General features: G+C 36.0%; 2 protein-coding genes across 3 annotated transcripts; one reads left to right on the top strand and one right to left on the bottom strand.

The window, feature by feature from the left end:
- Nucleotides 1-190: 190 nt before the first annotated feature.
- Nucleotides 191-3,712, bottom strand: LOC134255106 (microtubule-associated protein 10-like). Its single transcript, XM_062737619.1, has one exon. It carries the CDS (start codon nucleotides 3,574-3,576, stop codon nucleotides 757-759), a length of 2,820 nt encoding a protein of 939 aa, XP_062593603.1. The 5' UTR covers nucleotides 3,577-3,712; the 3' UTR covers nucleotides 191-756.
- Nucleotides 3,713-3,961: 249 nt separating this feature from the next.
- Nucleotides 3,962-22,658, top strand: LOC134255114 (Fanconi anemia group M protein-like). Of its 2 annotated transcripts, none has more exons than XM_062737632.1 (16): nucleotides 3,962-4,088; nucleotides 6,807-6,990; nucleotides 7,301-7,611; nucleotides 7,862-7,980; nucleotides 9,662-9,834; nucleotides 10,028-10,105; nucleotides 11,143-11,301; nucleotides 13,195-13,326; nucleotides 13,538-13,755; nucleotides 13,913-14,007; nucleotides 14,271-14,455; nucleotides 14,862-15,068; nucleotides 16,652-16,868; nucleotides 17,057-17,181; nucleotides 17,352-17,496; nucleotides 17,778-22,658. In XM_062737632.1, exons 2-16 carry the CDS (start codon nucleotides 6,844-6,846, stop codon nucleotides 22,598-22,600), a joined length of 7,134 nt encoding a protein of 2,377 aa, XP_062593616.1. In that variant the 5' UTR covers nucleotides 3,962-4,088; nucleotides 6,807-6,843; the 3' UTR covers nucleotides 22,601-22,658. The 2 variants fall into 2 exon arrangements, with proteins under 2 accessions (XP_062593616.1, XP_062593618.1); XM_062737634.1 differs by having other exon boundaries at nucleotides 3,962-4,094; nucleotides 6,801-6,990.
- Nucleotides 22,659-24,546: the final 1,888 nt, after the last annotated feature.

The raw sequence follows: 24,546 nt of genomic DNA, 5'->3' as shown, positions 1-24,546 counted from the left end.
CACAGTTCTAGAGAGCATATCAAAAGCTTAAATATTTTCTCCATCATGCACATGGATGGCTAAACAATCATGAATGCCACCAAATGGCATGTAATTTTCATAATAGGGATCAATTGCCAAACCCTTATATGCAGTAGTATTTACTTAATCAATACAAGAAGAACTTTACATTAATGTTTTATTTGTCTTATCACAGTGTACTTGACATATCAAGATCCAAATTTTAACTTAATTCTGTATATAGATATTATACTATGAATCATTGATTGATAAACTACGTACAAATAGTAAAGTCATGCATCAGAAATTCTAATAGATATATATCATATTCTATACACACAACTTTTATAAACCTGTTATCAAAGTTTAAATTTACCATTTCATATTCCATACTAAAAATCCACATACATCATGTATACTAGGTAAATTATTTAATCACATCAAAATTAATTCTCAGTAACAAGTAGTAACAATTATACATGTATCATCCTTCTTATGGAAAGTCTTCATTAGCATTCAATGGAAAACTCACATGACTTAAAGACATCCATGTAATCCTGACATGAAAGCTAAAGACACTGAATAAATAAGTAATGATATGTACACTTAACACTTTAAAACAGACAATTCACTTAAATTCATATTTACAAAAATATGATCTACTATATTTGGTAAATAGATGTACAATTCTAATACCAGCACTCATATTGTATAAATTTACAAAGATCACTATAACTTTAATAGATGATGCAATGACTAGTAAATAGTATATCCTAGCTTGGTAGAAGGCACATATCTTTTCACATTAATGTCTGGAGTTGAGAGACGGCTTGGTGCATCATCGTCCGTTCCCCCTCCCTCCCCATCAGAGGGGAAGTAGGAACTGACAGACTCGGTATTTAAAGATTCCTGCTTAAAGTCCATTCTTCTCTCCCTGGCCAATTTTCTAGGCCTGGGGGTGGGGAATTTAGAACTGTTTGTGAGTGCCGGGGAGGGAGACCGAGGGGTCCTGCTTGGAGACATGGGGGCAGATCTCTCTAATTTGGCATGGGATCGCCGTAAAGCAGGAATAGGAGACTGCAGAGAGGATTTGGGATTTAACACGGCAAACTTTGAATTTGCTGGTTCATTGTTGTATGGACCAGGAGACTTGGATTGATCTGTACGATTGCTTGACATAACATCAGACACTTCCTCCCCTGAACTCATGAGACGCTGAAGCTCCGGTTCTTCAGTTGATTGGAACTGTGTTCCCGTATCAAAATCATCTGTTGATCTTATACCACTGCCAGCTTTCCTTAGGTTTTCAAATGGTTTCTCATTTCTGGTCGATTCCAAAGGTGAATCCATATCTTCTTTATCATTCAAAGAATCATTCACATTTCCATCAATTGATTCTGGTAGGGATGCGTTATGGTCTGCAAATCCAGGGAACAGACTTTGTGGACGTTTCTCCTCTTTAGTATTGTCACTTTCATTGAATGTGTAGTCACTTTCATATTGAAACTGCACACTTGGGATTCGTACCTCAATACTCTTCTGACTGGGCATGCTCGGTGCATCACCTTCTGATTCAGATCCTTCATCGTCGGCATGTGGTGATGACTCACTGCGTTTAACTCTGTGTTCCACTGATTTTGGTCTCTCACTTTTTCGTATATCCTTCTGCCTTGGAGATTTACTTCTCTTTCTCCCTGGGCTGTATTTTCGTGATTTTCTGGACGACTTCAGTCTCCCAGTTGACCTCATTGTGGAAAGGTCACTCTGAGCTAGCGTGTCATCAGCGTTAAGATTTTTCTGAGCCAGGCGTCTAACTTCCGTAAGCGTGTCAGACATATCAGCAGTGGGAAAATCTTCTTCAATGTTTGGTTTCACAACTGGCTTTTCTTTAGCAGCCTTTGTTTCTGCCTCTTCTTTTTCGATATTTTTTAACCATGATGGATTTGTCTTTGCAAGCCTCAAGCGTTGTGTATTGGTAAGCCCATAAGACAATTTAGATTTTTTCACACTTGTTTCTGGGGCTTTTCTTATCCAGCCACGTGACTTCTTCCCTGCAACATCTGTACTTTCTTTCTTTGACAAATTGCTCTTCTGCTTTTCAAGTTTGCTTTCATTTGGCTGAATGTTTTCCTTACTAGCTTGTGATCTAAATACTTTTGTCATTGCTTGTGGTTTTGGTGCTGGGATTTTCTCCTTTTCTGGCTGCACTTGCTTTTCTTTGATGTCTACTCTTCTTACTGGGTCCTGTCTGTGCTGTGTTGCTGCCTGAACTTGTTGCACTGTTTGCTGCACAAATTGAGGATCCTGCAAGCTAGAGAGTTCTTTCAGCAAGGCTGTTAGTATAGGGAAAAGTGGTCCATTTGGCATTTTGTTTGCATAATCCTTCAAAATATTCATTCCAATCTGGTTGGTTGCTGGATTTTGCATCCTTACAGGTTCAAGTCTTACATTTTCAATTTGACTAATTTTACTAGGTGGCTTTATTGGTTGTTTTGCAACTTTATCTTTCTCTTCATCTGATAAGTCCTCAATTCTGAGCTCATCTGAGTAAACACTGGATTCATCGTCATCATACAGATACTGTCTGTGGATTTTCACTTTTGGTTCATTTTCACTGTTGTAAAATAGGGCTGGTGGTTGAACAATATTGGTAAATATGACTTCATCCTCCTCACTCTCAATCTCTATATCTAAGGCATTTGTTTCTTTCTTTTTTCTTTTGTTATATATCCTGCTTTTTTGAGTTTGGGTTGACATGGTTTGAACTTCCTTTTTGTCCTCAGTTTTTGATGCCACTTTTGGCTCTGAAATAGCGACATGTATTTCTTTGTCCATCATATCCAAGGTTTGTAACATCACGTCCTGTTTTTCTGGTTCTGTCATGGACCCCATTTCATGTGTTTCAATAAGACTTTCATTTTGCTCAGTAACAGTTGCTTCCTTTGGCTTTGGCGTTTTTATTACAGCTTCAGCGGTAGGTTTCACAGTAATGATGTTGCTTTCTCTCTTGGCAATAGCAGAATCAGGAATGTGTGGTATTAGTCCAGGTCCAAGACTAAGGAGTCTGAAACCAAGCACCATGTAACCAATGTCTTTTCCCATTAAACTGTAGATTTTGAATAATCCTTTGTCACCATGCACAGATGGAACCGTGTTTCCATTGTGTTTTATATCATCAACAATTTGATTCATCACATCGTCCAGTGGTAATGTACTGTTTCCAATCAATTTAGGTACTTTTTCGAAGCTATCAACAACCATGACATACAATGGTGTATTACTTAAATGGATTTTTAATGTGTCTGGTGAAACTTTAAATAAACACGACTTTCCCTTCCTTATCATGAAATTGCCATGTTTATCCTTTAGTTCTGCAAATTGATCAGGAACTTTGAAGTAAGGATCCCTTGTTATTTTGTATTTGATGTTTCTTGCTAAGTCCTCTTCCACATGTTCAATGAGAATGTTAGGAAAATCCAGAAGTCTGAATACCACAGATGGGAAACGACATGTTGTGTGGGGAACATATAACTTTTCCACCACAACCTCCAGGGAAAAAAGAGATTCTTTATCCATTTTAAGTGGCACTACCACTGCAATGCTCACAAAAAGTTCTGTTTGGCTTAATTAACGGTACATCAAAATTCAGCTTAACAAGATCGTACCTGCAGCCATCTTTGGATACGAATCAACATTGATCTTAGTGCCTAATAAGTTTGAATTTTCATTTTAATAAACATATCATGCATAAAATTATTCGTGCTAAAATGGAAAAATGTTTATAAAACTGGTATTTTTGTTTCATTCCGTTTGAGAGTAATTAAATGAAAGAAATGTGTTTGTTTTCAATTAAAACTTTTTGGTCATTTAGACTTTGAGTATTTTTTTGTCATGTCATTGAAATGTTAATTTTCATGTAAAAGCTAACAAAACAGCCCCCAAAGCTTTAAAACGACACAGATTGACAAATGGCGGTCTGTATAAACTTTGAAAAACAGAAAAGAGGACATATTCATTGATTTTGATACATCTGGTGAACAGTTATGATAAATATATTGGTATTTCCAGAAGTTCAATGTGAGATAAAGGTTGAGGTAAAACGTATGTTTTAAAAAAGGAGATTTAGCACTAATTTATCGTGATATTTATTTTTTCTATGCATTTCACAGTGTGTCATATTGCAGCTCAGGTGCCTGGGTCTCACTGAATAGATATAGTTATCAAATATTTATCTTTTTTAATGGAAATAGTTCATTATATATTGTTTTTGTATCCACACTACGTATTCATAGATCTCATACGCCACGTGACGAATTGTTAAGACATTAATTAGGATGGATAATTGTTCAGATCATTTTCTCTTCACATATAATCATTTAAATATCATAATTGTGTCAAGGGGTTAGGCTCCAATTCTGTATTTGGCCTGTGTGGTTATGACCCGAGTGGTTTCGACCTGCTTATATCGAGCGCAGTGAGCGTCGCGAAGCAACACTCGTAACTGCGAGCTCTTACGACAACGCCTGGGTGAAGAGAAAATTTGGATTACTGCACATTCATTCCATAGAATTTTTTTCCGCAGTACTTTTGACCCACAATGCATCGCTTCGTACACAAATGCTAAATGCAAAATTCTCATGAGAATTAGGACAAAAGTTAAACGAATAATAAACTTGCCTTGATTTAATGAATTTATCTGTTTATTGCAGAAAAATAGTCATAAACTGATTGAAATCAGCCCTGTTTAGGCTTCAGTTTGGTAAAGCAACATGCAAACGACGTCATGTGACGTTAGAGTCTTATACGCACCAAATGTCATGTGCGGTTTGACGAGTCAGATAAAATGAAAACTAGATAAGTATATGCACTCGCCCCAGCAGTCGCACCATCAACTTATTATGTACATAATACATACAGGTAAATAGAGGGGTACCAGAGTTCCCGAAATGCACCGGTCCACCGGGGATCCCCGGTAAACTTTGAATGGGACCGGTAAAATCTTAATTTTATCGGTCAAAATGTCCGATGGTTTTTTTTTTACAGACTGTATAACGATTACACATAATCTTAACAAAATCATTTAATTCAATTGTCCTGACAATAAACAAATGCAAAACTAAAACGTCAGGGGCGTGCCAGATCTTGTTTAAATGAAATGTAGACGGTGATTGTCTACTATAAAAAGCTACATATGAAAATAATAATTTCCATAAGTTTGCGAGGAAAAACAGCTAGTTTTAAAAACACTGTCAAACAAATATTTTCCCTCTAATAAATATATGCACTCTGTAGTTCTGACAGTAAAAAAAAATGTGACAATCTACTTTCGTTTTGCAGAACGAACTTGCAGGGTTGCAAGAGTTGCCTGCTACACACGTATTTCTGCTTGATTACAGACAATTTGTTACCATTTATTATTTTCTCTATAATTTAATCTATTAGCATGATAATATTATACCAACTTCTGGATTTTTTTTAATGTATTTGATAGCATTTAAAATACATGCGCGTTTTTCCCCTTTTCTAAAAATACCGGACTGACTTGAATGTAGTAAAACGACAACAAATTCACTTAAAATCATCATTTTCATGATAAATTTGCATATCTTTATATCATTAGTACATATTTTTAACTGTGTGGAGGTTGTATAATAAATTTTAACTAGTCAGAAATATCGGACGTTTTCCAGGCTTTTTAAAACGAGTTTGATATTTTACGTAATATTTTTCCTGGCACATAAAATACCAAAATCCAAAAGTAAAAAGAAAAAAGCCTGGAAAACAGCAGATATTTCGGACTAATACCAAACAATCAACCAAGAGTTGTCATGTTGCAGATTTTATTTAAAAAAAAATAAAAAATCTGTCAGAATTAGGACATAAGAATTTAATACGATGAATTAAGCGTTGGTCATCACACGCCGCCGGCGACGTCAAATCCCGCATACACAGGCCTTATACAAAATATTTTAATAAATCTAAAAAAAAAAATCTGCATTTGCCATCTTTTTTTTTACACATATTATTTATTATATCAACACAATTTCCAATCCTATAATATGTTAAATTTACATACAAAAAATTAATATCCGGTAAATTTTACAACTGTCCGGTGAATTTTGAATATTTACAGGACAATTGTCCGACATATTTTTGACTAGTTTCGGGAACTCTGGGGTACACACTATATGGTAAACACATGGATATTCGGTAGCTGTATATTGATTACCTATGGCATCAGGGAGGGATACATGTCAATAATTGGTTGTTACCATATGAGTAACCTCAACATTGAAATCAATAGTAAAGTTTGTACCTTGATGTTTTTAAGACAAAAATGTAATTAATTTCCTTTGAAATATAGTAATGATTTATATATGAATAGTTTTCCTTAAAAACTAATCAACTCTTTGTGGGATAATTAACGAATTTATTGTCTAAATGCATATTTAAATGTCTTAAAAACAGTGTACGATTTTCCGACCAAGTTAAATAAACATCATAATTAGTAGTATTTTTAATTATTAACAGATATGGTTGGCTAAAAAAATCTGAAGAATTTGAACTAGACTAAAAAATGTTAAACTATTGAAATTATTAATTGATATTGCTTCAGAACGAAACCACGCGGGTGGAACAAGGAATCGGGTTGAAACCATGCTGGGCGAATCGGAAGGTAACCAGCTGCATTCATCATAAGAGCTCACAGTGCAAAAGGCATTACCCACTGTATTCACCATTACTTGAATAATTGAATGATTGAGTGATTATTTTACATCATTGTCTTGTCTTTTCTACAGAAAAAGGAAATGGAAGTCATTCTGAAATTAAAATGAGGGAGAAATGAGCAAAGGAAAGCAAGCCACACTATTTCAAAGTTGGGGATCAAATGCAAAAAAGAAAACTTCTCATGCATCATCTTCAAATCAAGTGCCTGAGGTCATTGATTTGAGTGACCTTGATGATGAGGATGATGATCTACTTGCTTGTGTAAATATTTTATCCCAGTTGGAATTTTCTATATTAAAACTCTTTCAATAGAAAATATATAAGACTTTTGAAATGTATTATCATGATTATGGATCATATCAATATATTTTTTCAGCATTAAATTCTTTTTTAGTTAATCTTTTAGAAAGGACTAACATAGTGCTCCGTTGTTTTTTTTTTTTTTTATCTTGTTTATGTTCAGACCTCCAACAGGATAATAGGAAAGATTTGAAAAATTTTTATTATGCCTAATGGCTAAAAATTTGTATTCGATATACATGTACTGAAGTTGCGTTTTCATTTTTTTAAGGCATTAAATGAATCTATTGGAGAAAGCAGTAACAAACCGCATGAAAATGAGGCACATGAACAAGATGAAGACCCCTGTAACATCTCCATGGGAGTGGACATGTTTCCCTGTACCCAGGCTCAGTCACAGATGGGGCAGACAGGGTTTGATAAGGTGGCGGGAAAACTGTGGATCTATCCCACAAATTACCCAGTACGAGAGTACCAGTATAACATTGTGCAACAAGCACTCTTCAAGAACACCATGGTCACTCTACCCACAGGATTGGGAAAGACTTTCATTGCATCTGTTGTCATGTTCAACTTCTACAGGTTTGTTGTGAGACAAAATACTGTAGTAACTGTTCATAATATTATTTTATTGGTTGCTATGACAAAACTTAAATTCTTGTTGATTTCACTCATTGAAAACTTTTAATAGAAACTGCAACAACAAAAAGGAAAATAACATTTTGTCAAAGGAAAACAAAATATCATTATAGAAAATGAGAATTCTAATTTCTATTCATTGATATGAATGTGCGTGTCTAAATATGAAATGATTTGAAAAGGACTTTTTTAGATGGTATCCTCAGGGAAAGATTGTGTTTATGGCTCCAACCAAACCCCTGGTAGCACAACAAATTGAGGCTTGTTACAACATAATGGGAATTCCCCAAGAACACACAGCAGAAATGACTGGTATGGAAAAACAAAACAGCATTTATTCAACAATAATCATTTTTTCTCAGCATTCGCCTCCAAAACAGTAAAATTCTTATATAAATTTGTACCTGTGCATAAACTTAATGTCATTAAAATACATTGATATACGTTTAGATAATCTGATTACCCAAGCTATGAGGTCAAGCCAGATGATTTAAAAAAATTGTTGAAAAGTTCAATCAAAACAAAAAATTAAAATTCAGGTAAACTTCGTTATCTCGACATCGACGGGACGATCGGAAAATGTCGAGATATCCGAGGTGTCGAGATATCAGAGTTGAGACTCAACGTCCTTAATTTTACTGCATGGTAAACCATAGACTTAAAATGAACAGACATGTAACTACCTACATGTCTTCAATGGTTTGTGGCTCGTTTGTTTCATTAATTCCTCTATATTCATTAGAAAATCTAAGAAGTTATTCACAATATAATTCATGAAATGCTTTGAATTCCTTTTTATCGAAATCTTCTCATTTTACTTAATTAAAACAATTTTCCATCCAGCATTCGATCCGCGAGCAACTAGCTCTATCAGAACCGGATACGAAATGCGCTCTATAAACTCCAAACCGGAACGGTACAAAGTCGACTTCTGTGATACGGAAAAAAAATGCGTATATATTTGTTATTTTTTTCATTCCACTTCATTTTTATTTCATAACCATTCATCATTATTTTTCATTTCATTTTCAAACCAAAATTTAATATGGAATTGCACATTAAACAAACTTAATGATGTTACATGTGTATTTATTTTACGGCTGATGCAATAGTCGCGCATGTCGTAGATTTGATTGTTTCCTGTTGAATGCATTTTTACCACAATTTTTAATTTAAATTGAATTCAATGTGTATATTGTTCATTGTTATACAGTTACCCTTTTTTTACATGTTAAAATTTTGTTTGATTTTGACATAAATAAAGGGTGTTACATTTATGCAGAATCGAGAAGATTTATCAATGATATGATATTACCCAAGCTGAACATTTAACAATTTACGTCTCAGAGACGCCTAAGGGGCTTGGGATTCCTCTACAAACACATTTCTACAAAGCAGTATGTAGTCAAAATATGGGTGTGAAAGGTGTGAATTTCTGACGACGTCGAGATACCCGGAGTCGTCCGTGCGTGACGAGCGACCAGCTGACAAGCAATTAGGTTAAGTAGAGCAGAAAATTGCCCCGATGTCGACATATACCAGGTAAATTTTGCTCTTGGGACTCTAAATATACGTCGAGATAAGCGGGGTAGTCGACATTACCGAGGTCGACATATCAGAGTTTTTGCAAGTCATTTATATAGTAAATAATGCCGGGACCGCGGACGGACGTCGACATATCCCAGGTTGTCGACATATCCGATGTTGAGATACCGAAGTTTACCTGTAATACTTGCAAAGCAAAATCTTAAATTTTTTGAATAGAGACAAATACAGTGGACCTTCAGATATCCGGACGCCAGATATCCGGATGCTTCAGTATCCGGACGATTTTTCATCGGAACGAAATTTTTAAATGTTATTCTGTCTTGTTTAACTGGTGATTCAGATATCCGGATGCTTCACATATCCGGACAAATTAACTGGGAACCAAAGCGTCCGGATAAATGAGGGTCCACTGTAGTATGTTTCAAATTAAACTCATCATATTTAGGAACTATGCCCCCAAAGGAAAGACGTCAGGCCTGGGAGGAGAAGCGGGTCTTCTTCCTCACTCCACAGGTTCTGACAAACGACCTGTCTCGGGGGACCTGCCCCGCCCCTCAGGTGAAGTGTGTGGTTGTAGATGAAGCCCATAAGGCGCTGGGAAATCATGCTTACTGTCAGGTATAACATTTTTGGATAGGGAGTGCGAAAAGCCTGAAGTTCAATAAGAAGACAACATTTATTATACTCAGTAGTATGATTCAGAAAAAATATAAAGATACCTGTATTACACAATCATATGTAAATTTACATACCAAACCACTGTTTAAGGAAATGAATATCCATATCAATAGTTTTTTTCCACAATTTTTAGGTTGTTCGAGAATTGATTAACTATTCAAATGAATTTCGTGTATTGGCACTTAGTGCAACTCCAGGATCTGATATAAAGGTATGGACCTTTTCAACAAAAGCATACAAAACATTTTAGTTTGCAATTTAAATTTATGAAGAAATGAAAGTAAACATGGTAAAAATATCACTCTTTTTTGTTCACAACAAATACACTTTTTCAATGAGTGGTACTCAGTGTAGCTCTCTGGTCGTCCCTCCTGATTTTTTTTTTCAGACTAGTGAGCTACAGATCTCCACTTTCTGTTTCCATTGATTTTTAAATAATTCTTTGCTGATTTTTGAGTTGGCTCGCGTAGCGAGCTACTCCTTGTTGACGCAGCCGTTTCAGAGCTGTAAAATTTTTCACGCATTCATCAAGGTGATCCATACGCCAGATATGATAGTTCTAGCAAGAAATGCTTTTATTTGAGTATTTGTATAAACTTAGGAGGTAAAAACTGTAGAAAATTTCATACCGTTACATTATTTATGTCTTCATGCTTTTAAAGAATTTTTTGATTAAATATCTTTACAGGTATAAAAACTGCGTATGAATATATGTTCAAGCATGTTAGGCAGATCTAATCTTCCCATCTGAAGTTTATGTGTAATTGACCTAGAATACTCCCTAACACAAACACCTGCTCGCATTAGCTGCAGCTAGTATGCTTGAAAAATCTATTTTTAGAATCCAGATTTGCTGTGGGAATCTTTAAACTAATTACTCCACAACACTGACCACTGCAGCTAGTATGTTTAAATTCATTATAGAATCCAGGTTTGCAGTGCTGCTTTTCACAATAAAATATGTACGGAAGCCCATTAGTGCCAACCTGTATATATATAAATAGGAAAAGCAATACATATATACACTTTATATTTTTAACCGAACATGGAGACATATAATATTCAATCTCTTAAGATGCAAAATAAACTGAATATAAGGTATGGTGTCCAAATGTATGAAAAAAAGCTCAACTCGAGCGAGTCAACTCGCAGGCCCATCAGGCCTTTGATTTTATTTTAATAACATTGGCAAGTTACATGAATGCTATGTGATCATCACTTCATAACTACCCAGACTTTGTTTTGTAGGCAGTACAACAGGTGCTCTCTAACCTGCTGATCTCACACATTGAACTAAGAACAGAAGAGTCCCCTGACATCAAGCAGTACTCTTTTGAGCGACAGGTGGACAAAATCATTGTACCATTCAGCAAAGAACTGACGGAGGTCAAGAATAGATATATCAAGGTAATGATAAAACAGGGCTGTAAGAATTCAAAATTAACTCTGAAGATAAGTGGAAATGGACTACAATTGTCTATTCATGAATAGACAAATTTAGTCCATTTCTACTAATCTTCAGAGCACATTTTGAATTCTTGGCTTGATGATTAGGAATGATCTGAGAACTTAGATCTTGCAGGATGAAAAGTAAAGTGGTCTTAGCCCAATGTCTAAATAAAAGATAATTATTCTAATTTTTTAAGAATTATTCGTAAAGCAAAGAAATATTTGCATGTGAATATGTTCAGTGCTAATCCAATTTTTTAGGTCACCTGAGTAACTCAGGTGACCTATTGCTATCCGTTTTCGTCCGTCGTCGTGTGTCGTGCGTCGTGTGTTAACAATTGAACATTTTCAGCTTCTTCTCTGAAACCGCTGAACCAATTTCAACCAAATTTGGTATACAGCATCTATGGGTAAAGGGGAACAAAAATTGTGAATTTTATGGTCCCCGTCCCCCTGGGGCCTGAGGGGTGGGGCCAAAACCACTAAAATTATTGCAATCTTTAAAAATCTTCTTCTTTACTCCTGGACATCAAGCAGGCAAACTGATGGCATGAATGTAATGAGCATTGAGTCCTCTACCAAAATTGTGAAATTCATGGCCCCAGGGTCAGGGGTTCTAGTGCTAGGACGGGGCTATATAGATTATATAGTGAAAATGCATTAATTCTTTGAAAATCTTCTTCTCTGCTCCTGGGTATTAAATAAACTAAGCAAGCACATAGTTATGATAAGAAAGAGTGCTTCTCCCAAAATTGTGAATTTTATGACCCCAGGGTCAGGGGTTCTGGTATTAGGGTGGGGCTCTATTGGTTATATAGTGAAAATGCATTAATTCTTTGAAAATCTTCTTCTCTGCTCCTGGGTATTAAATAAACTATCCAAGCACATAGTTATAATGAGCAAGAGTGCCTCTTCCAAAATTGTGAATTTTATTACCCCAGGGTCAGGGGTTCTGGTATTAGGGCGGGGCTCTATTGGTTATATAGTGAAAATGCATTTATTCTTTGAAAATCTTCTTCTCTACTTCTGGGTATTAAATAAACTAACTAAGTACATAGTTATGTTGATCAAGAGTGCCTTTTTCAGAATTGTGAATTTTGTGGCCCCAGGGTCAGGGGTTCTGGTGTTAGGGTGGGGCCCTATTGATTATATAGTGAAAATGCATTAATTCTTTGAAAATCTTCTTCTCTGCTCCTGGGTATTAAATAAACTATCCAAGCACATAGTTATGATGAGCAAGAGTGCCTCTTCCAAAATTGTGAATTTTATGACCCCAGGGTCAGGGGTTCTGGTGTTAGGGCGGGGCTCTATTGGTTTTATAGTGAAAATGCATTTATTCTTTGAAAATCTTTCTTTTGCTCCTGGGTTTTATGCCAATGATCCAAGTATATATATTTATGATGAAGAAAGTTGCATCTAGCAAAATTGTTTTTTTTATGCCCCCCCCCCCTTTGGGTTGGGGGTGAGGGGGGGGTACAAAGTCTGAAAATAAATTAATGCTTTGAAATCTGCTCTTTGGTATTAATCAACCATTTTATGATAAAATTTGCACAATTTTGAAATATGTGGCCCCAGGTTCAGTGGTTCCTTTGGGATGAGGTGCACAACTGGGTATAAAGTGGAAGTGCATTTTCTCTTATGTTACTCTGATCTTCCTCTGGATATTACGTATTACAAATAGAGTAAGCATGCTAAGTCTTTAATTATGATAAGCAATGGTGCCTCTTTCAAAATTGTGAATTGTGAATTTCATGGCCTCTGGTTAAAGACACGAACAAAATTTAATTGTTTGAAAGTTGTTGCACAATACTCAGGTGACCTATAAGGCCCGTGGGCCTCTTGTTTTTTTAGATAATGGAAGTGATTGTAGGAAAATTAAAGAAGTTTGGTGTGATTTACAACAGAGAGGCCACCAGTCTGTCTAAGTTTATTCTGCTGAAGTCAAGAGAAGCCTTCCGTCAGAACCCACCCCACAGGCTGCCTGTAAGTTATCTGTGTGTCTGTCTGTCAACTCTGTTGAAATCTCAGCTGCTGTATTTCTAGGGTCAAATTGAAAATGCCTAACAGGTGTGAATATACTGTAATGGTTTGTTGGATTTCATGATGCTAACATTTTTTCAGTGCTTTGATTATTTGTACTAAGTAGAACACACATGCATATAACTCAATAACCATTGAAGACATATTTTTACAGAGATCACAATATGGTATTGTAGAAGGGGATTTTGCTTTGGCGATTTCTCTCTATCATGGGTATGAATTGGTTCAGCTACATGGATTACGATCCCTGTACAACTTCTTGGAGGGAACCATCAATGGAGAAAAGGGTCATGGTCGAACAAGAACAGAGCTGATGAAAATTCCCGATTTCAGTGACCTGATGAATATGCTGTGTGAAAAGTTTGGGAAAATGTAATTATTCTGATCAAGGCTTTAGATAAAATCTTCATTAAAAAGTACTATACATATACAATTGTTTTGATAATTTGAAGTCTCTTACAACATTTTTTTGTTCTGTATGTTTTTATACAGAATTTTTGAAAATCAAATGACATTTTCTTTTCTCTAGGAAAGGGCAAAGAGAAGGCAACTCTTTTGTTTCAGGACATCCCAAATTAGCCAAACTTGAAGAGGTTGTGTTAGACCATTTCAAGTCCATAGAAGGTCAGCTAAAATAAAATGATCTCCTTTGATTAAACTAAAGGAAAAAAATCTATATTATAAAAATGATTTCTAAAATATTATGTATCAGGGCTTGTTAGAAATGTGATGCAAATCTGTGTATTATAGACTAATATGATTTGTCTTTTTAAACCACAAGGAACTCAGTCATTTTCTACTTGTCTACTATAACACAGCATTAGTACATGTATCTCTATTGTTATACTAGGATTAATAAGTCTTTGTTATGTGTATTTACAAAACAGACAGCTGTAATGGACAGAGTGAAGTGACAACAAGAATCATGATATTCTCCCAGTACAGAGACAGTGTGGAGGAGATCACTAGCATGCTCCAGCAGCATGAACCCCAGGTCAAGGCCATGAGTTTTATAGGTCAATCGTCAGCTGGCAAGGCCACCAAAGGCTTCACTCAAAAGGAACAGCTCAAGGTAAGATAACTGTAGAATTTGTTGATATGGTTTCATTGAAGAGAAGAATAAGTTAACCAAAATAACTTTTAGTGAAATAGAATTATAAATCTGACAATTGTTGATGAGTATTGTAAATCAGTTTTTATTTATGAGAACTTAATTTTTGCATAATTACAAGAGACAGTGTGCTCGCAAAAATATCATTTTTGCCTATATAAGAATTCCTTAGGATTATGTAGAACAGTTTCCACAATTTGTGAAAATTTTGTCCCGCTAAGAAAGAGCAAATATCTATCTCATAGAAATTAGGTGTACGAAAATTTTGTGATCTACAGTATGTACATAATCATGAAATTTTTATGGCAAGAGTATAGCATTATAAAGTAATCACTGATGTAAATTTTAAAATCTGTTATAAATACAGGTGATGAAGAAATTCCGGGAGGGTCGCTACAACACCCTGGTGGCTACTTGTGTTGGAGAGGAGGGTCTGGATATTGGGGAGGTGGATCTAATTATTTGTTATGATGCCAGTAAAAGTCCAATCAGACTGGTCCAGAGAATGGGAAGAACGGGGAGGAAACGACAGGGACGAATCGTCATGCTGGTCGCTCAGGGCAAGGAGGAACAGGTAAAAAAAAGAGGCTTAAGGAAGGTCCATACTTTTACGGATCCGGTTTTAATTTTACACACCAATATAAAATTCTGATTATCACTTATCAATTGAAAAAATCTAATTGGATGATTGAAAATAATTTAGCAAGTATGTATTTGTTTCTTAAAATATCATTGAGCATACAAAGCATTTAATATCGTTATTTATGGAATTTTTTACACTTTGCACTCTGTCCAGGAACTATATGTCATAAAGTACATACACAGACACAAAATTTTGCATTGCCTTTATGGACCTAATGCTTTTTGATTTTTTTTAAAGAAACTAAGTTTAGGTCAATTTTGATTGATTTTAAAGCCTATATCATCTTTTAAAATTTTACCTTTTTAAAAATTTTGCAAAGAATGATTGAAAAATTGATATTTCAAATATGGGGGTATACGTGTTCAAAAGGCTGTTTTGTTAAATTTATCTGGTTGAACATAATAAACTATGTGTTTTTGTTAACCTTAGATGTAATTCTTAATAATTTTAAAGAAAAAAAGCACATAGACAATTTAGATTTTTAGAATTATTAAAAATAAAGGTATTCTGAGATTTTATTCTTATAGACGTGGACAGATTCAACATCAATTTGTTAATGTTTTCCAATAAAAATTTCAAATATTTTCTTGGCAAATGAATATTTTTGATTTTTACAAGTTTTAGCATAAATTTAATGTGATTTGGTGCATAGGTTAATGAAATATGATATCTCACTTCTTTAAGATCAATTTTGGCTGTCGAAGTTTTAGAGGTATGTACTCTGAGACATGTTGTATGAAAATCACCTGCAAAGATATGTCTTTTATGGGTGTTTTAGTGAGTTTATGACTTATTTAAGGTATTCAAATTAAAAAATTATAAGTTTGACAGAAAATTTTAAAAGTACGGACCTACCTTAATCTGAGATACATTGGTCTACAGCAGTGACATGCTTGAACAGTATGTGTAAGACTTGCAGTGAATAACATGGTTGCTTTTATTAAATGCCTGCTATAACGGAAATTTTTTGAAATTTTCTGGCCATGTCATTCCAAAAAGAATAATTCATAGTATAAACTGCTTTATCTGTTCACTATAAAGCAACTTAAATTCAGAAAGAACCACTTTCACCACATTGCAAAAAGTAGGATATGGTTTACTACTTGTAGAATACAGTATACAAGGATATTTTTCACTCTGTGTTATTTTCGACCTTTTGCACTTTCCAACAATTTGTCCCCCTTTAAATTCGCCCAGTCATAGTTCTGAAATAATGCTGTGTTCTTGGATATTGACTTATTTTAATTTGCACAACCATGAAGAGGGCGAAAGGGGCAAAAATAAAACGGGGGGGGGGGGATTTATCTGTATACAGTAACAGCTGTAAATGAATGACTGAAATAACATAGATCAGAACAAAATCTTGTAAAATAACAGCTGAGTCTAGAAAATGGGTCTTTCCAACTGGATGATGTAAATTAATTTTAGTCCCCAAACACTTGTTATGTTATTCATGAAAAGTATTTCAATGAGAAAGATTATAATTTTCAGGACCCATTTTATTATTCTTACAGATATACAATCAAGGAGTCTACTCCAAGAAGAGCATTCATAAGGCTATCCTGAACAGTGCCAAGACTCTCCAGTTTTACCAGAATAATCCACGGATGATTCCAGAGGGACTGGATCCAAAGAGTCATAAAATGTTTATTACAGTGAAGCAAGCTTACAAGCCAAGCAAGGAGATCATACTGGACTCCCAGCCACCCTCAAAACCAGCTAAAGCTAAAAGTATATTTGTGTTTTTAAGTTTTTTTGCCCATTTAGACAAGATAGATTAGATATATTAAAAGGTTGCATTTTGATGAGATTTTATATTTTATGTTCTGATATATTAATGGAAAAATTGTACATTTAAACATAACCATATGCAGTCAGTTTGTAACATTTAAGATTATTTTTAAATTTCTGATCTTCAGAAGCTTCTAAAACATCCAGAGAGTCTGACAGCTTTTTGACATCTGATGAGCTTACAAAGATGAAGGAAATGATGACTCTAGCAAAGCCCTTACCCAAGTCCTGCCATTTCCTCTCATTGGGTGATGTATGTATATTAAAGTTAGACTTAAGTCTTGTTTCTGAATTCATTATGCAAATAAAAAAATCAAAAATCAGTAGTGATTAGGTGGGGGGGGGGGGGTTGTTGGGAATTGGTAGTACTGTCATACAGTTATTTACAAAGAGTGTTTATAACAAACCATTTCCTCTTTTAAGGACGCTGAAGAGGATTCCTCTAAGGATACACTATCATACAACAACTGGATGCCCTGGCAGAACGCCCTACAGTCAGAGCACCAGATCAGTCACTCCAACAGAACCAGGAAGTTTGTAGACACTGTCAAGTTTATTGAACTTCAAGGTAAGAATGTTAACCCCAGGGAAAGATTTGTTAAATTAAAGAGGCATGAAATACAGTTTTGAAACCAAAAGACCAAAGTCTTTTTTTTAAGTAAAACTTACAGCAGTATTTTATCTAAATTACATGTATTTCTCACAAACCAGAAGAAACAGGAAATTTTCTCTTTGATTTGGCATAGTATAAATACTCTTCAATTTCTGTAAAATTTTCATCCAAACTCATAATAATTTGCTTTTTGTATATGGAAAATTTATTACACTTAAACATATGTTCATTTTTAGGCTGTGTAGATGAAAACAGCTATGATGAAGAAATGAGGCTGTATTTAGACCCAGAGGATATTGTTGATCCCACAAAGAAGAATTCAAACATTCAGCAGTTAGAGAAAGACTCATCCACAGGCAAAAAGCCTGTAAAAAAGACCCGTGTGAGACGAAGTGAACAGCTGCCTCAGTTTGATCCTATCGAGGAGGAGAGTGATGATGATCTCCCAGTGGGTTTATTTCAAAGAGACCAGAATTCAGAAATGGAGGTAGATGGTGAGGATAATAACCAGAAAATACCAGGGAAAAATGTAGGTGAGGATGATGACCAGAAAACATCAAAGCAGAAGAGAGAGACTAATTACCCATCTGTACTGCTGAATGAAGAAATGGAAGAAGCTCAGGTCAAAAGTAGAATCAGGAGGCGGTCAGAGGTCAAAGGGAAGAGGAAGTCTTCTGTTGGTGGGAGGAATTCGTTAAATGCCAGGGCTAGAAGAAAGAAAAGCTTACCTATAGCTTGTGCAAATTCTTCTGTTGTGTCCATAATAGCAGACAATGATGAGAATGACTTTGAAGGTGTGAACAATTCAGAAAGTAATAGCAGTGAGTTAAACCAGAGTGAGGCTTCTTTAGGTTCTAAGAAACCATTACAAACAATTCTGGAAACCTATAATAAAGCAATAAATAAAATCACAAATTCTAACCCTGTCTTACAAACTGTTCCAGAAATCATAACTATTGATGAAGATATGGATCATCAGAAATCTTGTGTTCAGGACAATGACCTAGAAAATCATCGTGAAAATGTTGACATTTCCAGTGAGTCTGGATGTTACTCTATGAATGCACCAGCATCACCTATGTCATCTGATAGTGAGGCTTTCAGCATCCCAGAGGCACCTCCTGTGGAAGAATTGGAAGAAATGATAAGTCTACTGGAGAGATCACCCAAATTTCCTGAAGATCTGCTGCCCATTGTTCAGGAATGGGAACTACAGCATCTTAAAAAGGTTGTGTTTGCTGAAGAAAAGCAGTCTGTTTCTTCTTGTGATATTGATACTGTTGACATTCCATGTGTTCCTAAGGATGACAGAAGAAGTGATGCTTCTTCAAATAAATTAGTGACAGAAAATAGCCCTGTGAAGATAATGGATAAAGGTAATTCAGTGATTACAAGCTCTGTGAAGGATAAAGCTATTGAACAGAATCATGTGAGAGAGAATAATTTATTAGAAATTAGTGACAAAGATAATTCAGCAATAATTGCAGGCAATACAGAGGTCAGCAATAATGCAGCTGAAACTCAGATTTCTGCAATGGATGCAGACAATGAAGTTGAGCCCATTAAAAGTAATGTTACAGGTCATATTGAATGTGTGGACACTAAAGCAGTTTCTGATAGTGTTGTGAAAAACGAGGGTATTTCCAAAAATGAAGAATTAAATTTTTCTGATGATGACAGTTTCCTGCATTCTCCACCTAATTTTGACTTAAGTTTTTCCGAAGTCTTGGTAGAACAACAGACAAATTCAAACAAGGATCAGAAATTGGGCAGTGAAGTTGGTAAGGACTCAGAGTTGCAAAGTGAAAAAACTTTATCTGCAGGCTCAGATGAAAAAATGTGCAATAAAACAGAGACAGTCATGAACACAGCTAAAAGAACTATAAACCCTGCTGACTTGAATTCATATTTTGATGATTCTTTCTTGGACGGTGAACTACAGGATTCAGTTCTGGCTCAAGACAAACTAGAGACTCTACCTCATAACAATAACTCCTCAGACCTTGAAAAGGAGCAAAGTCTTTCCCCTAAAAACAGTCCCTTGAGAAAACTCTCTCCAAAAGACGATGATTATACTTTCACTCAAGCAATGGCAGTTGTGCATGATAGTGAGGAAATGTTTCCAGCATCTGACTTAAATTCAGAGAGTGTCCTTGCAGGAACTTCTGCTGCTAAAGTGAAAGAAAACACCAACTCTGTTCCACAAGATGAAACACAAGATGCAGCCATTAGTCATTTGGATAACACCTCTGTTAGTGGCAGCCAAGACAAAACAACATCCAAAGCAGAAAACCATTTAAATGAAACAGAGTTTACAAAATTGCAGAACAAGCCTGAAAGAACTGCAACCTCTTTCAGTAGTTCTGAGGAGGATGAGGACCTTAGTGCTCTAGCACAGTTTGACCTGGGATTTGACCTGGATGATGTCATTCCACCATCTCCCTGTGTAAGCCAGAGTCTCTCACAAGGTGCTTTTTCCAAATGTCGAAGTCTCTTAAAGAGTAGAAAGTCATTGGCTTCGACATATCAGAGTCAAGAGTTCAAACCATCAGAAAATGTCCAGGAAGAGGATCTGTATTTACAAGTGATGGAAGACAAAGGTCTCCCAACAAATTTTGACTCAATCAGTGAGGAACCTGAAAAGGAGAAGTGTTCTCCAAAACAGAGTCATCTTTCTTCTGATATTCCTGAGGACTTTGAGCAACCTCCTTCTCCTGTCTTGTCTGGCAGAAGATCACTAAGTCAAAAGTCCACCTCTGTATCTGAAGAGAAGATGTCTAAGTCACCATCTCTTAGTCAACTAAACAAGAAGTTGTCACCAACTGTGGATCAAGCGAATAAGAGGTCTGTATCATCATGTGTGGATCAAACCATCAATGTTAAGTCAATGTCACCATCTCCTCTACATGAAGTAAGCACGAAAGCTGTGTCACCCAAAACATCACCTTCCATACTGAAGTACAAAGAAACAGTGGATAGTTTTTCATCTGATGAGGAAGTTGTAGCTGTAAAAAGAAAAAGGAAAGCAGTTATATTGGATTCTCCTGTTACACCATTGACACAAAAACAAACAGTCGATTATTTTGAGACCCCTCTAAAACCTGAAGATGTGCAAAGTGGTTTGAATCCAGTTACTCATGACGATTTTGTTACTCCTATTAAATCTAATCTTAAAAAGACTGTAAACTTCGACTCTAGCTGTGAGAAGTCAATCCAGAAAAAAGGTAGCCATGCTGTGTCATTTGCTCTACCTCCAGATTTTAGTGATGATGATGATTTTGAAGTAGACATAACAGCTTTAAAGAAATCTGTCCAAAATAAACATTGTAATAAAAAGGGTAAGAATCCAATGAAGAAAGCTAGCAAAGAAGCAAAAGGAAGGAAATCTAAATCCCCGCTTGCAGCTGAATTTCTGGAGGTTGAAGCAGAAGTATCTGATGAAGAGGTGGAATATTCTTGTGATGAAGAGGAGGGGAGTGATATGGATCACTATGAGGACAGTTTTATTGGAGATGCCACTCAGCTTTCACAGAGAAGTTCAGATAACATGCAGGCCATTTATCTCAAGTCTGTGAAAAGTCCTCCAGTGAGAGGAAGGTTTAAACTGTCTAGTCACCATTACAACATGGATGTTTATTCTCAGGCTCCTCCTGAGGAAGAGTCTCAGTATCTGGAGGACAGCTTTGTGGTGGATGAGGAGGAGGAAGAAGAAGAAGAGGATTCTATAATGCATGATAGTGTGGATGAAGTGACGATGTTGAATGTATCAGAACTCTCTTGTGTGGGAAGGAGAACAAGGTGGTCCAAACCTGTGAAGAGAACTGTTGGTACTGTCCAGCAGAAGAACGAAGGCGGTTCTAAACGGCGAAGAATTAAAGTACTGGAGGACTCATCCAGTGACGGTGAAAATGCCCACAATTCATCATTTGAAAATGTTGATATATCTCATATTAAACGGAAATCTCGCAAGGCATTGCTGTCTTCCAGTAGTGAAGAGGAGGTGCCAGCCCAGGTTACCAAAACCAACAAAGAAAATCTGACTCTCCTAAAAGAATCAAACAACAAAGTGTCAAGTCATCGAAATGACAATAGTATAGGCACAAGTTTGACATCAAACACAACTCTGAAGACTTCTCCTTCAATTATTGAAACGTTAGCTAGTCGTAAAAATATATTATCAAAGGAAGAACAACAGCGTTTAGAACGTTTGCAAAAACAGAAAGAGAAGCAAGATGAGTTTCGACGAAAAATGGCCGAGAAAAAAGCAGCTGAGGCTAGAAATGTGGTTAAATGTGATAGTGATAATCCTGGAAGAAGAAGCATCGTTAGTTCAACGGGGTTGATTCTAGACAGTTCTTCGATTGCGACAGTTAACAAAGAAAAACCCATCATTTTGGTGGATTCTCGTGAAATTAACGGATGTCAAGAAATCATATCAGAACTGAGATTTCAGCATGGTATAACGGTAAAGACGGCTCAGTTAACTAGCTGTGACTACATTGTCAGTAATCGCATGGGGGTTGATAGGCAGCAATGGTCAGAATTCACCAACGGGTCTCGCAAAGACAAACTTCTAGAAAGAGTTACCGCTCTTTGTGACTTGTTCGACAAACCAGCGTTGATAATCGAGAAGGATCATGTGAAGGCGGATGATAAAAATTCTAGCAAGCCTTTACACTGGACTAAGTACGTGGAGAAAACTCTTGTACACTTGTTGCGGTCAAAAGTGACGTTGTATTTCACGGATCATCAGAAAGACACGGCGCGCGTGCTTTCAGAAATCTGTCGTCTGGAAGCCAGAAAAAATGCTGACATCGGGGCCCCCACTGACTTGGACGAGACCTCTCAAGCAGAGCTGAGATTCTATGTGTCTATTCCTGGCTTGTCTTATATTAGTGCTCTAAATCTCTGTCATAATTATAAGTCGATCCGAGGATTTATTGTTAGCGATATTACTCAAATCATGGCCAATGGCTGCTTGTCCAAAGAGCGAGCCTCTCGAATAAAGGACTACCTACAGCGGAAATTTGATCCACAAATGCTGCCTTCGGGCAGGTGACGAGAGTTTATGTATTTGTTTTTATTTATTGCAAATCAAATAAATCATCGCTTATCTCCACTTCTCTTTTAATATTGGGGCTTTTCTTAAGAAGATCCCCGATGAAGTAGAAATGAATTACAATGTGCTATCGGTTAAGTAAGTTGATATTACACAGTATTGCTCCTAAAGATTTTTCAACAACTCTCCTCTTTCTGGGAGGTAAAGTTAATATTATTCATAATAAATCTGCTTAAGTACGCATGTAAAAACCATCATTATGTTTACCTTCACTATTTTCATACGAAGCGGGGGAAGTGGCTAACTTTGGAATGACTTTGAAATGCTTAGCTCTTTTACCGAAAGAAAACAATACTCGAAGGTTTTGCGATTGTGAACTTTTAATTTTTGTTAGTCGTCATTCAGTTAATATGGAGAAAATTTAAAAACTAGAATGGAAAGACACGGAAAGGAAAATTTTTACGAAGGGAATAGTCTAGGGTGAATTAGATAAATTAATAAAAAGGACTCAGAAATAAATATTCTTTTTTTCTGTCCCCACAACTACAGCAATCATGTGTTGATGATTATGTGTTTAACTTATTATTATCCGTTACAGTAAATGTCCATTTGCGTCATTTGTTTTCCCACCATTTATCAATGTATTTTCTTAACCCACGTAGGAATTGTCATAGTAATTGATATTTTCGAGGAAGTGTTTTTCTACTATTGATATTTCCTCGGAGCTGGTCGGGAGAACAACGTCTGCTTCGTAACAAAGCAATGAAATTTAATATAAGAAGTCCCTGTACTTAAATTTAAGGAGTAGTAAACAAATGAAAATAACATATATTAGAGGAAAAAGTAATTTCTTTTTGATAAAGATGTCACGTTAGAAATAGTAATTCTAACCGAAACAATTGTCTGTTGATGTTACAGCATGGGGTTAACGAACAATGTATATAGTCTTCATATTACCACACACAGGGACATTGAGCCCCAAAACAACGCCAAGGAGACTGGCACATTTAGCAAAGTGCAGTGTACTTTTATCGGTTGAAACGCTTTGTCAGTTTGTTTATCTGTCTTCATTGAAATGGCAGAATAAATATCGGTGCATGTCCCTTTCACCTAAACTTCTCAGGAATCTTGAAGTGTGACACTCAGAAACACCATTATGCGATGTTTGGACGGGCCTCTAGCCTTCCGTGTTTGTGTAGAAGACGCAGCTAACTCGTGTTTCATTTTCAAGTAAATTTCCTGAACCTCCTCCCGCCACAAGGTCCCACTCGTCTGCGCGAACCGGAAACCAGGAGGCTTTGTCTGATTTATCTCCCCTTTCTGAGATAGGGAATCGACAAATTTATTGCATTTCAACCCTCGATGTATTTATAATCGCGCTACAAACCCACGCAGCAAGGAAATAAATTTGTCTCTGCCTTTGATATGACGACTGCTTCTTGTCCGTTGCTTACCAGGGTGTTGCAGAGGACTCGTTCTCTGGATCCTTGGGCCGAATTACTGGACTTTATAACGTCTGCCTGTAGCAGAAGGGCTATGGAAGAGCTTTCCTCTACATTTGATACTCCCTAATTCTGTTTATAAAATTAGGCATTTTGATTGAAATGTAGTATTTGTAAGACACTTGCAAATAATTGAACAATGTTTGAGGGTTGCCCTTTGACCATAAAGAAAAAAAAAATCCTCCTTTGTAAGCACTTCAAAGGAGACGACGTCATTTGCTCCAGAAACTTTCCTAGCATTGTATTTGTTTCCTGGTCAGTTCTAATTCGGTTTGGTACTTCACCTCTGCAGAATCTGAAAATAATATAAGTATTAACTGATCTAGGTAAAGAGAAGGAAGCCATTGTCACCAGAGTACATATGCATGCAACAGTATAAACTACAAAAACTAACAAGAAACTTTGAGCTTTGATTAGAAAGTACTTTATTTAAAACTTTTTTTT

This window comes from Saccostrea cucullata, unplaced genomic scaffold (assembly GCF_032062105.1).
Source record: "Saccostrea cucullata isolate Sc308-1 unplaced genomic scaffold, CSIRO_AGI_Scuc_v1 ctg1584, whole genome shotgun sequence".
NCBI classification, from domain to species: Eukaryota; Metazoa; Mollusca; class Bivalvia; order Ostreida; family Ostreidae; genus Saccostrea; species Saccostrea cuccullata.
Note: the sequence above shows the minus strand (reverse complement) of the source record. Positions and strands in the feature narration are given on the sequence as shown.

What these genes read in the sequence shown, in the direction of transcription:
- LOC134255114 (XM_062737632.1), top strand. Translation starts at nt 6,844, where the DNA reads ATGAGCAAAGGAAAGCAAGCCACACTATTTCAAAGTTGGGGATCAAAT. An exon ending in TCAAGAATAGATATATCAAG is followed by an intron (nt 11,302 to 13,194) that starts GTAATGATAAAA and finishes TTGTTTTTTTAG; the next exon opens with ATAATGGAAGTGATTGTAGG. An exon ending in TGTGAAAAGTTTGGGAAAAT is followed by an intron (nt 13,756 to 13,912) that starts GTAATTATTCTG and finishes TCTTTTCTCTAG; the next exon opens with GAAAGGGCAAAGAGAAGGCA.
- LOC134255106 (XM_062737619.1), bottom strand. Translation starts at nt 3,576, where the DNA reads ATGGATAAAGAATCTCTTTTTTCCCTGGAGGTTGTGGTGGAAAAGTTA.